At 42.6% G+C, this 15,745-nt stretch overlaps 1 protein-coding gene across 5 annotated transcripts in view; it reads left to right on the top strand.

Annotated features, from left to right (window-relative positions):
- lrrk1 (leucine-rich repeat kinase 1) overlaps nt 1–15,745 on the top strand; it is a 269,006-nt gene that overhangs the window by 165,082 nt on the left and 88,179 nt on the right. For all 5 annotated transcript variants that reach the window (XM_068017674.1, XM_068017673.1, XM_068017671.1 and 2 more), the window contains 2 exons: nt 5,098–5,270; nt 8,129–8,249. In XM_068017674.1, coding sequence (XP_067873775.1) covers nt 5,098–5,270; nt 8,129–8,249 — 294 coding nt within the window. The remainder of the gene's footprint in view (nt 1–5,097; nt 5,271–8,128; nt 8,250–15,745) is intronic.

Below are 15,745 nucleotides of genomic sequence, written 5' to 3'. Positions count from 1 at the left end.
GTAGTTTATAGGCTACACATTAGCTACACTGCAAGACAGAGTATAAATCAAGAAATAATGGGGGCTTGTAAGAAAGGTACTGCAGTAATCACGGGCAATTTTAATCTTCATATTGGTTGGACAAATCAAATTGGCAAAGGTAGCCTGGAGGATGACTTCATCAAATGTAGTTGAGACAGTTTCTTCGAACAATACATTCTGGAACCAACCAGGGAGCAGGCTATTTTAGCTATGGGAATGTGTAATGAGACAAGATTAATTAATGACCTCACCGTAAAGGATCCTCTAGGCAAGAGTGATCATAGCATGATAGAGTTTCACATTCACTTTGAGGGTGAGAAATTTGGGTCTGAAACTAGTGTCTTCAACTTAAAGAAAGGCAATTATAAGGGTATGAAGACAGAGCTGGCTAAAATGGACGAAAAATAGGTTAAAGGTAAGGCAGTAGAGAAGCAGTGGCAAACATTTAAAAAGATATTTCATAACTCTCGACAAGATATATTCCATTGAGAGAGAAAGACTCTGAGAAGGATGCACCATCCATGGCTAACTAAGGAAGTTAAGGATGGCATCAAATTGAAAGAAAAGACGAACAATGCTGCAAAGAACAGTAGTAGGCCAGGAGATTGGGAACATTTTAGAAACCAGCAAAGGATGGCTTAAAAAAAAAGAGGCAGAAATTAGAGTATGAGAGTAAAGAACAAAGAACAGTACAGCACAGGAACAGGCCATCCCTCTATTCCCTTCCTATTCATATATTTGTCAAGATGTCTCTTAAATGTCGCTATCGTATCTGCTTCCACCACCTCCCCTGGCAGCAAGTTCCAGGCACTCACCACCCTCTGTGTAAAAAACTTGCCTCACACATCCCCTCTAAACTTTACCCCTCGCACCTTAAACCTATGTCCCCTAGTAACTGACTCTTCCACCCTGGGAAAAAGCTTCTGACTATCCACTCTGTCCATGCCGCTTATAACTTTGTAAACCTCTATCATGTCGCCCCTCCACCTCCGTCGTTCCAGTGAAAACAATCCGAGTTTATCCAACCTCTCCTCATAGCTAATGCCCTCCAGACGAGGCAACATCCCAGTAAACCTCTTCTGTACCATCTCCAAAGCCTCCACGTCCTTCTGGTAGTGTGGCGACCAGAATTGTGCGCAATATTCTAAGTGTGGCCTAACTAAAGTTCTGTACAGCTGCAGCATGACTTGCCTATTTTTATACTCTATGCCCCGACCGATGAAGGCAAGCATGCCGTATGCCTTCTTGACTACCTTATCCACCTGCGTCGCCACTTTCAGTGACCTGTGGACCTGTACGCCCAGATCTACATGCTCCTAAGGGTTCTGCCATTTACTGTATACCTCCCACCTGCATTAGACCTTCCAAAATGCATTACCTCACATTTGTCCGGATTAAACTCCATCTGCCATTTCTCTGCCCAAGTCTCCAACCAATCTATATCCTGCTGTATCCTCTGACAATCCTCATCATTATCTGCAACTCCACCAACCTTTGTGTCGTCTGCAAACTTATCAATCAGACCAGCTACATTTTCCTCCAAATCATTTATATATACTACAAACAGCAAAGGTCCCAGCACTGATCCCTGCGGAACACCACTAGTCACATCCCTCCATTCAGAAAAACACTGTTACCCTCTGTCTTCTATGACTGAGCCAGTTCTGTATCCATCTTGGCAGCTCACCTCTGATCCCATGTGACTTCACCTTTTGCACCAGTCTGCCATACGGGACCTTGTCAAAGGCTTTACTAAAGTCCAAATAGACAACATCCACTGCCCTTCCCTCATCCATCATCTTCGTCACTTCCTCAAAAAACTCAATCAAATTAGTAAGACACGACCTCCCTTCACAAAACCATGCTGTCTCTCGCTAATAAGTTCATTTGTTTCCAAATGGGAGTAAATCCTGTCCCGAAGAATCCTCTCTAATAGTTTCCCTACCACTGACGTAAGGCTCACCGACCTATAATTTCCTGGATTATCCTTGCCACCCTTCTTAAACAAAGGCACAACATTGGCTATTCTCCAATCCTCTGGGACCTCACCTGTAGCCAATGAGGATGCAAAGATTTCTGTCAAGGCCCCAGCAACTTCTTCCCTTGCCTCCCTCAGTAAACCAGCAAGAAATATAAAAACAGACCGTAAAAGCTTCTACAAGTTCACAAGAAGGAAAAGAATGGCTAAAGTAAATGTTGATTCCTCAGAGGATGAGACTGGGGAATTAATAATGGGCAACAAAGAATTGGCAGAGACTTTGAACCCAGTAGAAACCAAAAAGCATGCCAAGATTAGCGGAAAATCATGAGGAGGAGGGAGGGAGGAACGTTAAACAATCACAATGACTAGAGAAGAAGTACTAGGAAAACAAATGGGACTAAAGGTTGACAAGTTGCCTGGACCTGATGGCCTGCATCCTAGGGTCTTAAAAGAAGTGGCTGCAGAGATAATGGATGCATTGGCTGTAATCTTCCAAAATTCCCTAGATTCTGCAAAGGTCCCAGTGGATGGAAAACCACAAATGTAACACCTCTATTCAAGAAAGGAGAGAGAAAGAAGGCAGGAAACTATAGATCAGTTAGCCTAATGTCTGTCACTGGGAAAATGCTGGAAGCCATTATTAAGGAAGTAGTAGCAGGACATTTAGAAAATCATGATACAATCAGGCAGAGTCAACATGATTTTATGAAAGGGAAATCGTGTTTGACAAATTTATTAGAGTTCTTTGAGGATGTAACAAGCAGGGTGGATAAAGAGGAATCTGTTTTTATGGTGTATTTGGATTTCCAAAAGGCATTCGATAAGGTGCCACAAAAGGTTACTACAAAGAACTAGAGCTCATGGTGTTGGGGGTAATGGATAGAGGATTGGCTAACTAACAGGAAACGGAGAGTCAGGATAAATGGGTTTTTTCAGGTTGGCAATCTGTAGCCAGCGGAGTGCCACAGAAATCAGTGCTGGGGCCTCGACTATTTAAAATCTATATGAATGACTTGGATGAAAGGACCGAGTCTATTGTAGCCAAGTTTGCTGACGATACAAAGATAGAATCATAGAATGCTTCCAGCACAGGAGGCCATTTGGCCCATCCTGTCTTTGCTGGCTCTCTGCACGAGCAACCCACCTAGTCTCACTGCCCTGCCCAGGAAAGCCAGTTGTGAGCTGTACACAAATAGTCTGCAAAGGAATATAGAAAGGTTAAGTGAGTGAGCAAAAATTTGGCAGATAGGGTATAATCTGGGAAAATGGGAGATTGCCCACTTTGGCGGGAAGAATTGAAAAGCAGAATATTATATAAATGGAGAGAAACTGCAGAATGCTGCAGTACCGAGGGATCTGCGTGTCCTGATACATGAATCGGTACAGCAAGTAATTAGGAAGGCAAGTGGATTGTTGGCCTTTTTGCAAGAGGGATGGAGAATAAAAGTAGAGAAGTCTTGCTACAACTTTACAGGACTTTGATGAGACTGCACCTTCAATACTGCGCGCATACTTTCGGTCACTTTATTTATGGAGGGATATACTTGCATTGGAGGTAGTCAGAGAAGGTTCACTAGGTTGATTTCTGTGATATAGGGGTTGTCTTATGAGGAAAGGTTGAGCATGTTGGGCCTGTACTCATTGGAGTTTGGAAGAATGAGAGGTGATCTTATTGAAACATATTATACTCTGAGGGGGCTTAACAGGGTGGATGCTGAGAAGGTGTTTCCCTCATAGGGAAATCTAGAACTTGAGGGCAGAGTTTCAAAATAAGGGGTCTCCCATTTAAGATGGAGATGAGGATGCATTTCTTCTTTTAGAGGGTCATTAATCTTTGGAATTCTCTACCCCAGAGAACAGTGGAATCTCAGAGGTCATTGAATATATTCAAGGCTGAGCCAGTCAGATTTTTGATCTACAATGGAGTAAAGGGTTATTGGGGAGCAGGCAGGAAAGTGGAGTTAAGGCCACAATCGTATCAGCCATGAACTTATTGAATGGCGGACCAGGCTCAAGTGGCCAAATGGCCTGTCCTTCTCCTGTTTCTCATGTTCTTATATTCTAATCTAAAGATCATCGGAATTCAGGTTTCAAGACGGGACTGGACTGACCATCTGATTATAAAGTAGGGAAGAACATACGAGAGGGTGAAGGTCAGACTATAGGAATTGTTGTCTGAAGGGTCTGTGTTTGGTCCCTACTGTATATAGCTTCTGTAAGTGGCCTGAAGACCAAAAACTGGAGACATATGCTGACATAAATTAGGACTTGCAGAAAAGCAGAGGATGCAACTGAAATTTGCGAAGGATTTGGGAACATAGGAACAGGAGCCAGCATTCAGCCCCTCGAACCTGTTCCACAGTTCAGTTAGATTATGGTTGATCTGTACCTAAACTCAATTTACCCACCTTTGCTTCATATCCCTTGATAACCTGGACCAACAAAATTCTATTGATTTCAGTATGAAACTCCAAATGACCCCCAGCATCCACAGGATTTCTACCATTCTTTGTGGGAAAAAGTTCTTCCTGACTTTGTTCCTAAATGGCATAGTTCTAATTTTAAGATTATGCCCTCTTGAACTGGATTTCCCCACCAGAGGAAATAGTTTGTCTGTATCTACCCTATTGAATCTCTATTACTTTAAGCACCTTCTAAAATAAAGCCTTTGCAACCTGGCCTCATAATTTAAGCCCTGGTGTAAATCCAGAACCAGAGGACGTCAATTTAAGGTGATTGGCAAAAAAAGCAACAGAGACATGAAAAACTTTTTTACATAGCGAGTGGTTAGGATTGGGAATGCACTGCCTGAAATTGTGGTGGAGGTAGATTCAATCATAGCTCTCAAAAGGGAATTGGATAATTATCTGAAGAGGAAAGATTTGTAGGGCTACAGAGAAAAAGCAGGGTAGTGAGACTAGTTGAGTCAGTCTTGCAGAGAGCCGGCACAGATACGACGGGCTGAATGACCTCCATTTGTGCTGTAACCATTCTATGATTTTCATCTTTATGAGCAATAGTGTACGATAAATAAATAAATACAAGCAGGTTTAACCAGAGCTGGTTTGACAAATTTTGATTGTGTTTTATTGAAGGCAAAGGCTCCAAATGCCACTGTGATTGTAGTAGGAACCCACCTGGATTTGATTGACACAAAATTCCGCACAGAGAGAATTGCTACGCTTCGAGCATACGTCTTAGCTTTGTGTCGCTCTCCATCTGGGCCACGAGCAACTGGGTATCCAGACATCAGCTGCCGGAATTTACAGTGAGTATAAAAACATTTACAGTGAGTTTAATCCCATTTACAGTGAGTTACAACATGGAAACAGGTCATTCAGTCCCACCAGTTTGTGCTGGTGTTTTCCCACACAAGTAAATAATTTGAATCACATGAGGACAATCCAATTTACAGTGAGTCAAATCCCATTTACAGGCAGTGTAAGATCATTTAAGATCTTTGATTTTGGTCTGCTGTAGGGGTCTTTGTTGGCCATGTAATCTTAAATGCAATTCCCTTCCAGTTGTTGCCCTTCTCATGATGTTCAGAAGTATTAAGTGCAGGTCCATGGATACAGGGGTTGTGTAAATGTTTCACCAGTGTCAGAATTCCTAAGCTGTGTGTTGCTGTTACTGGTTTGGAACCTGTAGCCAAACATTGCCCTTGTGTTCCTCTCCCATGCTGAACTCCTAGCTTTGTGTTTTAAGTGCTTTTGACTTGCAACAATGGTCGAGTTCCTATTTTTGGTGAATGTATTGCTCAGCAAAGTGAAGGATGCCAGTCCTGTGGAGTGCAAAGCCCTGTGCACTTTTTCCACTGAATCTCAGCATTAGACACTCTCAGTCGAGGCTGCAAAGCTAAGCCTCTCCTCCTCATTCTGTTGAACAATATATTCAACCGTGAAAGTGTGCCCCAGACTGCCCAAGCCTTCCTTCCCCCATCTCCGCTCTATAGCATCAGTTAGTGAGATTGTCGATCAGTACTGAAGAGTATGTAATATTCTGCTGTAGATCCGTGTCTATAATGAACTAGCTTGAACTCATTTGTGTAAGATCCATACCCCCAGCAGAAGTAGAAATCCTTCATCACTTCCATCTGGATTGGCCATTGACCATTTTTCCAAAGAAAGAAATGGCACAAAGTTACTTCTAAGGTTGAGTTTTACAAGCACATTATATTCTGCCGGTATAGAGAGGACGCTGATGTGGTAGGTGGTTAAGATACTAATGAGCTGGCCCTTATGTTGTTTCCTCATAGACTTGTAAATAAATAGAATAATGTATACACAGGGTAAATACATAATGTTACAACATGAAAACAGGTCATTCAGACCCACCAGTCTAAATAGTTTGAATCACATTTATCACCCTGTCAATTCATTGTCTTTTTCTTCATCCACCTTTCCAGTGTTGACATAGTTTCTGCCTCAGCCACTCACCCTGGAAGTGAATCCCACAGCCTTGCAACTCTGAGTGACAAAGTTTCTCCTGCCCTCTGTTCTAAATCTCTTACATCTAATCTTGTCTCTATGTCCCTTGTCCTTGACCCCTCAACTACTGGAAACAGCCTGCTTTTATCTTCACAATCCCATTCTTGCATAACTTTATAAAGTAATCTGAACACTTCTCAACAATGTACCTCATTCCCTAACTCAGGAATGTCCTTTCCTCTAATGGTGCATCATTCTCATTTTTCCAATAGCAGCCATTGTGTAGCCTCAATGAGGGAATTTGCCAACTGAGGACCTATTATAGTGTCAGCTTCTGTGTAACCATGTCTACTAGGGACTGGGCAGAGTTTGCCAAACACATGTACAATATAAGCAATTTGGTGGTTTGTCTCCATAATTTGTTTCTACAACAGTAGCTGAAATTAAAGGTCAAGACGGCAGGAAGCAGAGGAGTTAGTCTGTTTAACTTGAGCAGGACACTCTGTGGAAGCAGGGGAGTGTAGTGTTGCATTATTTTCATGTTATTGCGCAGAGGCATAGGTATCGATTTAACTAAGCAAGTTTGATGATGATGATTACTCTGTGCATTGACTTTACTGTAAGCTTAACACTTCAAACCAAACCTTGCTTTATCTCATCCGGTGTTAACTTGGTCCACCTTTTGAAGGGTTTGAAGAAACACAGGATAGGTTGTTCAGGCCACAAGGAGGTTTTGCTGGTACACACTGCAAAGTAGATATGGTGCAAAGTGAACCACTCTCTTTAAGACCCTGATACCACTGACTGGAGTGACTGACGCCACAAAGGTGTCTATGGCAGACCTGAATTTGTAATAAACCAATAGCAAGTGGCATTGATGACTGCCATGGGATCCATGAGCTAGACCATAGTCACCTGGTCGAATGTACAATGAGGCAGCAGAGAGAAAGATGAAGACATGAATGCATGAAGACTAACACAATGAGATAGCAATTCTGTTAAGATCTGTTAAGGCGGCACAGTGGCGCAGTGGTTAGCACCACAGCCTCACAGCTCCAGGGACCCGGGTTCAATTCTGGGTACTGCCTGTGCGGAGTTTACAAATTCTCCCTGTGACTGCGTGGGTTTTCGCTGGGTGCTCCGGTTTCCTCCCACAGCCAAAGACTTGCAGGTGGTAGGTAAATTGGCCATTGTAAATTGCCCCTAGTAGGTAGGTGGTAGGGAATATGGGATTACTGTAGGGTTAGTATAAATGGGTGGTTGTTGGTCGGCACAGACTCGGTGTGCCGAAGGGCCTGTTCCAGTGCTGTATCAATAAATAAATAAATAAATCGTATTAATTATCCAGTTCCCAATGGTTTTAGTGTGTTTATTCTTGTTAAAAAATAGAATGAAAAGAGCTAGAGAATGAGGTGTAAAGCACAACTCCTCAGGTCATGTGTTAAACTGCTTCAGTAGCATCTCTCCCTTACTGTGAGCTGTCCTCCACTCTATCCTTTACTGTGAGCTCTCTTCCACCCTATCTCTCCCCTACTGTGAGCTATTGTCCACTTTATCTCTCCCTTACTGTGAGCTCTCTTCCACTCTATCTCTCCCTCACTGTGAGCTATCATCCACTCTATCCCTTACTGTGAGCTCTCCTCCATTGCATTCTCCTTTTCAGTGAAATATCCTCCATTGCATTTTTCCCTTACAGTGAAATATCCTGCAAGACGCTTGATGGACTGGAAGGGCTCCGTAAACTGATCTTTCAAGTTGCTTGCAGCATGAAGGACACGGGGAATCTAACTGCTTCACAGAAGTTGATTGGGAGACTGGTAGGTGCTTAGTATGAGAAGGAAAATAGACCAGGTGTTATACTCCCACGACAGGACCGTGTCCTAACTTAAAAATCTATGTTCATTTCTAGATTTTCTGCCCACGAGGTCTCCTACATTGTTTCAGACATTAGTCAGTTTGTAGTTCGTTTTCTAATTTTTAAAGAGCTAATACTTTTAATTGGGTCATTGGTGAAGGGAGGTATATATGATCAGTTCATCAATGTCCAGAGCTCACCCATAAAGAATTAATGCCCCAGCTCTGTGGACATACATTTCTGAGCAATAAGTTAAAGAGGAATAAGCAGCTGGTTATCCCAACTTGCAATGAAGTGAACAACACAGACTGGACCTTTTCATTATTTCTGCCCAACAAAGTTTGGAGTTGATTTGTTTTGAGTCAATCTTTTCTAGAATCAGTAGAATTGCATCATGCTACACCATGGGTGCAGTTTGGATGAATGCCATGTTCCCACTTTGCTCTGATTATAATGAAGTTACATCCCAGGGAGGGAGAATGTATTGTGGAAATTTCACTGCAAGGGATGTAGGATTTACCAGAGCCCAATCTGTCCCTCCTGCTGCATTGGCAATGTTTTCAGAACTAGCTGTTCCTTGTTTGTTCAAACATAAAACTTCTGAAATTAAAAGTTCTAACGTGCATTTTATTAACGCAGCATGTGAGGACATAATTTTTTATTAATTTGTTCTCTGTTTGGAGGAAGTAATGAAATGTGCTGCAGCTGATGGTTATGAAACTACAAGATGTTTCCCTGGAACCTTAGCTCAATTTTTTGTTAAATTTTGAAAACAGCTAAAAAATAAATGTTTAATCTTTGATACATTACACAGAATCTACACTGAATATTCCTGTGTTTCCAATTTCTCCCATAAAGGAACATAATGTTCCTTATGATCAGAGGTTTTTCCCTACTGCCCACTATATGGTGGTAAGATAGCATGACTCATGTTATATGAAATCGATGTTGTCATATCACACGTGCACCTCTCCAATCTTCCAAAAGGCAGACAGATGAACATTTGGAGAAGGTGCAGAGGAGATTTACCAAAATGGTACAAAGGATAAGGGGTTTCAGTTATGTAAAGATTAGAGAAGTTGTAATTGTTCTCCTTAGAACAGAGAAGGTTAAGTGGAGATTTAATAGTGTTCAAATCATGAAGGGTTTTGATAGAGGAATTAAGGGGAAACTGTTTCCAGTGGTAGCACGGTTGTTCAGAGGACACAGATTTTGGGTGATTAGCAAAAGCGGGGCGATGAGCGGAAATTAGGTTAGTTATGCTAGAACTGTATAAAACATTAGTTAAACTACAGCTCGAATACTGTTTATAGTCCTGGTCATTGCATTCACGGAAAGTGGTGATTGCACGAGAAAAGGTATGGAGGAGATTTATGAGGATGTTGCCATGACTGGAGAATGTTAGTTGTGAGGAAAGATTGGATAAGCTGGAGTTGTTTTCTTTGGAACAGAGGAAACAGAGGATTAAACGGAAGTTGAGAAGTAATTGTTTTCACCCAGAGGGTGATGGGAATCTGAAACTCACTGCCTGAAAGGTAGAGGCAGAAACCATCATTGTATTTAAAAAACACTTAGGCACTTGACCATCGTAACCCATAGGGCCACGGACCTAGAGCTGGAAGGTGGGATTAGGCTGGATGGCTCTTTGTCAGCTGGCATAGACATGATGGGCCAAATGGCCTCCTTCCATGCTGTAATTCTTTCTGTATTACATATAGAGGAACAGGAGACATTTACAAGACTATAGGGAAAGAATGAGGGAGTGGGATTGATTGGATAGCTCTTTCAAAGTGCCGGCACAAGCACAATGGGTATCTATGCTGAATCATTCTTTGACTCTGACTCTATGCACATTTTCAGTTTTTTTCTCTTTTGTGTCAGTTTCCTATCCTTCCCGCCCCAACTCCCAACTCCCTACTCCTTGGGTACAGTGCCAGTGGTCCTGCTTAAACTGACACTTTGCCCAAGTGGTCATTCTTGGTGTGAGACTCCAGACTGAGTGTCATATGCTGTTCACAGTCAGTCTGATCCCATTTTCATCCTCCACACCTTTTCCATGAGGAAGCGAGCCAACAGCCGCTGGAAATCTGTCTGAGTTTTTTTCCCCTTTGCTGACTTGAGGTGCTGAAGCTAATCATTGTGTCTATACCATCAATGATCTGGCTAAGATCAGCAAACTTGCTACAGACCAAGGATTGAAGTTGGAGCTTTATTGATCTGTGTAGCTTGGTCACTCCTTGTGTCAATCAATTGGTTGAATGAAATGAGCATTTTAAACAAACAGTACTAACTGCTCTTTGGTAAAGGCTAAATTAAGCACAATGGAGCCAGTCACCCTGTTCCTACATTTGGTGTATTGGATCACTTGGATGCAGTAAAGAGAGAAAGATCGGCTGAGATTGATCGTGGGCCGGAAAGGGAAGCTGCCTGATTCTCAGGTCATCCAATACAGCGTGGCACGGGAACAGGAGAGTGGGCCAGTGTTGCAGAGTGGAAAGGGGCTTCTTGTTGTATAAGTGTGGATGTCGTTCCATCTAATTAGTTCTATTTGGAAATATATCTGCTATGCAGCAAAGTTTACCTATTTCTGTGCTGCTAAGTAGAGAGCAGTTTAAAATAAAACTGAAAATTAAAAGCAGATTGAAACAAAAAGAGACAACATGAAATACAAAACAGAAAAGGGACAACCTAAACTTAAAAGGTCCGGAGAGAAGCTAAGCTGAAAGAAAACTGAGAAATTACTGATCAGGAACGTGGAATAGGGAAAGAATCACTGACGGGGAGACATAAGAACATAAGAAATAGGAGCAGGAGTAGGCCATTCAGCCCCTCAAGCCTACCCCGCCATTCAGTAAAATAATGGCTTATCTGTCCCAGGCCTCAACTCCTCTTTCGGGCCTGCTCGATATAACCCTCGACTCCCCGAGATTTCAAAAATCTACCTACCTTCTCAAATACATTTAGTGACATAGCCTCCACAACTCTCTGAAGTAGAGAATTCCAGAGATTCACCACCCTCTGAGAGAAGAAATTCCTTTGCATCTCAGTTTTAAATGTGTGCCCCCTTATTCTGTAAGCATGTCCCTAGTTCGAGATTCCCCCACCAGTGAAAACATATTCTCAACATCTACCCTGTCAAGCCCCCTTAAAATCTTATATGTTTCAATAAGATCATCTCTCATTCTTCTAAACTGCAGTGAATAAAGGCCTAACCTGTTTAGCCATTCTTGATAAGACAACCTCTTCAGCCCAGGAATCAGCCTAGTGAACCTTTTCTGAACTGCCTCCAAAGCTAGTATATCCTTCCTTAAATACGGGGACCAAAACTGTATGCAATACTCCAGGTGTGGCCTCACCAACACCCTGTACAGTTGTAACAAGATATCTCTATTTTTAAACTCTAACCCCCTAGCAATAAAGGCCAAAATTCCATTTGCCTTCCTAATTACTTGCTGCACCTACATGCTAACTTTTCGTGTTTCAGGTACAAGAACACCCAGATCCCTCTGTACTGCAGTATTTTGTAGTCTTTCGCCATCTAAATAATCTTCCTTTTTATGCTTCCTACCAAAGTGGATGACCTCACACTTTCCCACATTTTTAAAAATTAATTCATGGGATGTGGGCGTCGCCGGCCAGGCCAGCATTCATTGCCCATCTCTAGAACTCCATCTGCTAAGTTTTTTTCCCACTCACTTAACCTATCTATATTCCTTTGCAGATTCTTTGTGTCCTCATCACAACATGCCTTCCCACCTATTTTTGTATCGCCAGCAAATTTGGATACACTACTCTCTGTTTCTTCCTCCAAGTCACTAATATCGATAGTAAATAGTTGAGGCCCTAGGACTGATCCTTGTGGCACCCCACTAGTTACAGCTTTCCAACCTGAAAAAGACCCATTGATCCCAACTCTCTGCCTTCTGTCTGTTAGACAATCCTCAGTCCATGCCAACACATTACCCCCAATACCCTATTTTGTGCAATAACCTTTTATTTGGCACCTTGTCGAACGCCTTCTGAAAATCTAAATACACTACATCTACCAGTTCCCGTTTATGCACTCTGCTTGTTATAGCCTCAAAGAGCTCTAACGAATTTGTCAAACATGATTTCCCTTTCATAAAACCATGTCGTCTCTGTTTGATTGCTTTATGTTTTTCTAAATGTCCTGCTATTTCTTCCTTAATAATGACCTCTAGCATTTTCCCAATGACAGATGTTAAGCTAACTGGTCTGTTGTTTCCTGCTTTCTGTCTCCCTCCTTGAATAGGGGCATCACATTAGTGGTTTTCCAATCCTCTGGTACCCTACCAGAATCCAGAGTTTTGGTATATTATAACCAATGCCTCCACTATCTCTGCAGCCACTTCTTTTAAAACCCTTTGATGCAGGCCATCAGGTCCTGGCGACTTGTCCGCCTTTAGTCCCATCACTTTGTCCAGCACCTTTTCCCTCATGATAGAGATTGTTACAAATTCCTCCCTCCTATTTACACCTTGCTCATCTATTATTGTTGGGATGTTTATAGTGTCCTCCACCGTGAAGACCGATGCAAAATATTGGTTTAAATTATCTACCATTTTCCTGTTCCCTATTATTAATTCCCCAGTCTCATCCTCTAAGGTTCCCACACTTACTTTAGCTACTCTCTTCCTTTTTATATACCCGTAGAAGCTCTCACTGTTTGTTTTTATATTTCTTGCCAATTTACTCTCAATCAATTTTCTCCCTCTTTATTACTTTTTTCGTCATCCGCTGCTGGTTTAGACCACTTCCACCCATGATTTATTTCCCTTGCTATTCCTTATTCCCACCCAAACTGATTCTACATCACTATGTATTACACCTATATCATTACTCACAACTGCACTGATCCCTTCCTTTTATAACAAAACTACCCCACCTCCTTTTCCTTTTCTGTCTATTCTTCCAGAACGTCGAATATCCTTGAGCATTGAGTTTCCAGTCCTGGTTATCCTGCAACCATGTCTCTGTGATAACTATCAAATCATATTCATTTATTTCTATCTGTGCCGTCAGCTCATCTATCTTATTACAAATGCTACGTGCATTCAGATAAAGAGTCTTAAGCTTTGACTTTTTACCATTTTTACCTACTCTGGTTCTAATTTCTGCTGTACTCTTATGCTTGTATTCTCTGTCCCTTTCTGTCACACTCTGATTAATGTATGCCCCTTCACTACCCTGCACCTCTGCTCTCTCGTTACTTTTTGACTTTTTAAACTTCCTTTCAATTGAACCCTCCCCCCCAACTATTTAGTTTAAAGCCTTATCTACATCCCTAGTTATACGATTCGCCAGGACACTGGTCCCAGCATGGTTCATGTGAAGCCCATCCCAACGGAACAGCTCTCTTTCCCCAGTACTGGTGCCAGTGTCCCATGAATCAGAGCCATTTCTCCCACACCAATCTTTGAGCCAATCTAATCTTATTTACCCTATGCCAATTTACATGTGGCTCAGGTAGTAATCCGCAGATTATTACCTTTGTGGTTCTGCTTTTTAATTTAGCCCCAAGCTGCTCATAGTCCCTCAGCAAAACCTCTTTCATAGTCCTACCTATGTCGTTGGTATCTACGTGGACCACGACAATTGGATCCTTTCCCTCCCACTCCCAAGTTCCTCTCTAGACCAGAACAGATGTCCTTAACTTTGGCACCAGGTAGGCAACACAGCCTTCGGGACTTTCTATTTTTGCTGCAGAGAACAGTATCTATTCCCCTAACTATGCTATCCCCTATTACTACTTCTCTTTTCTCCCCCCACTTGAATGGCGCTCTGAACCACGGTGCTGTGGTCAGTTCGCTCACTTTCCCTGCAGTCTGTGCCCTCGTCCACACTGGGAGCAAGAACCTTGTACCTATTGGATAAGGGCACTGACTGAGGGTCCTCCAAAGCTAAATTCTGAATCCACATACCTGCGTCACTCATAGTCACACTCTCCTGTCCCTGACCACGGTCCAAATTTGATGTAATTAATATAAGGGTCCCCCTCCCTGATGTGTCGCAGTGACTCCAGCTCATCAACTCTGAGCCGAAGTTCCTTGAGCAGCCAACACTTGCTGCCGATGTGGTCACCGTGGATCACATGGCGTCCACCAGCTCCCACATACTACAACTGCAACACATCGCCTGCCCAGCCATCTCTATTCTATTTAATTAATTAATTTGGATCTCAGTATTTTTTTTTAAAATGATTTATTTAAATGTACTCTTAACCTGTAATGACGTCTCCTGATTTAAATCACTTGGCCAAAACAAAAAAGAGACACAGAATACCCACCAATCACTTACCAGCTCTCCTGTGACATCACACATCGATTTTTTTTTTGGTCAAGCAGGTCCACCGTTCCACTGAACAGAGTGCTTTCACCGCTTCTGGTCTCGGGTCTCGGGAGAGATGGGGAGCGAAAGGAAAATAGAGCAGTGAAACACGTCTGCAACTTCCAGACGCTTTCCCCAGTCGTGGAGCCCATTAGTCTGACATTGGATGATTAGTAATTTATTTTATTGTATATTTTTAGCTATTCAGTAAAATGTCAGCTGGGCTGAATGGGTAGCACTCTCATCTGAGTCAGAAGGTCAGAGGCCTTCGTTTGGATGAGATGTTAAACCAAAGCTTCTCGGGCACGTAAAAGATTCCACGGTACTAGTTCGAAGAAAAGCAGGGGAGTTATTCCCGGTGTCCTGGCCAATATTTATCCCTAAATCAACATCACAAACAGACTACCAAACGCATCTTCCCCTCCCTTCCCCTGTCAGCGTTCCGAAGGGATCGTTCCCTCCGCGACACCCTGGCCCATGCCTCCATTACCCCCACCACCTCGTCCCCTTCCCATGGCACCTTGCCCTGCAATCGCAGGAGGTGTAATACCTGCCCATTTACTTCCTCTCTCCTCACTATCCCAGGCCCCAAACACTCCTTTCAGGCGAAGCAGCGATTTACTTGTACTTCTTTCAATGTAGTATACTGTATTCGCTGCTCACAATGTGGTCTCCTCTACACTGGGGAGACCAAACGCAGACTGGGTGACCGCTTTGCGGAACACCTCCACTCAGTCCTGAGCTTCCGGTTGCTTGCCATTTCAACACTCCCCCCTGCTCTCATGCTCACATCTCTATCCTGGGCTTGCTGCAGTGTTCCAGTGAACATCAGCACAAGCTCGAGGAACAGCATCTCATTTACCGATTTAGGCACACTGCAGCCTGCCGGACTGAACGTTGAGTTCAATAATTTCAGAGCATGACGGGCCCCCCATTTTACTTTTATTTTAAGTTATTTTTTCTTTCTTTACATTAAAAAAAATGTTTTTGTATGTTTATCTTATTTCATCTTAGTTTGTTCAGTTTGCTTACCCACTGTTTTTTTTCATGTTTGTACTTGCTGCTGTTCAATTTTCAGTCCGTTAACACCCTATCTGTACTAATGCTTTG

The sequence above is a fragment of the Heterodontus francisci genome, chromosome 38, assembly GCF_036365525.1.
Source record: "Heterodontus francisci isolate sHetFra1 chromosome 38, sHetFra1.hap1, whole genome shotgun sequence".
In the NCBI taxonomy this organism is placed as follows: Eukaryota; Metazoa; Chordata; class Chondrichthyes; order Heterodontiformes; family Heterodontidae; genus Heterodontus; species Heterodontus francisci.
The sequence above is the reverse complement of the archived record's forward strand: the minus strand, read 5'-3'. Positions and strand labels throughout refer to the sequence as shown.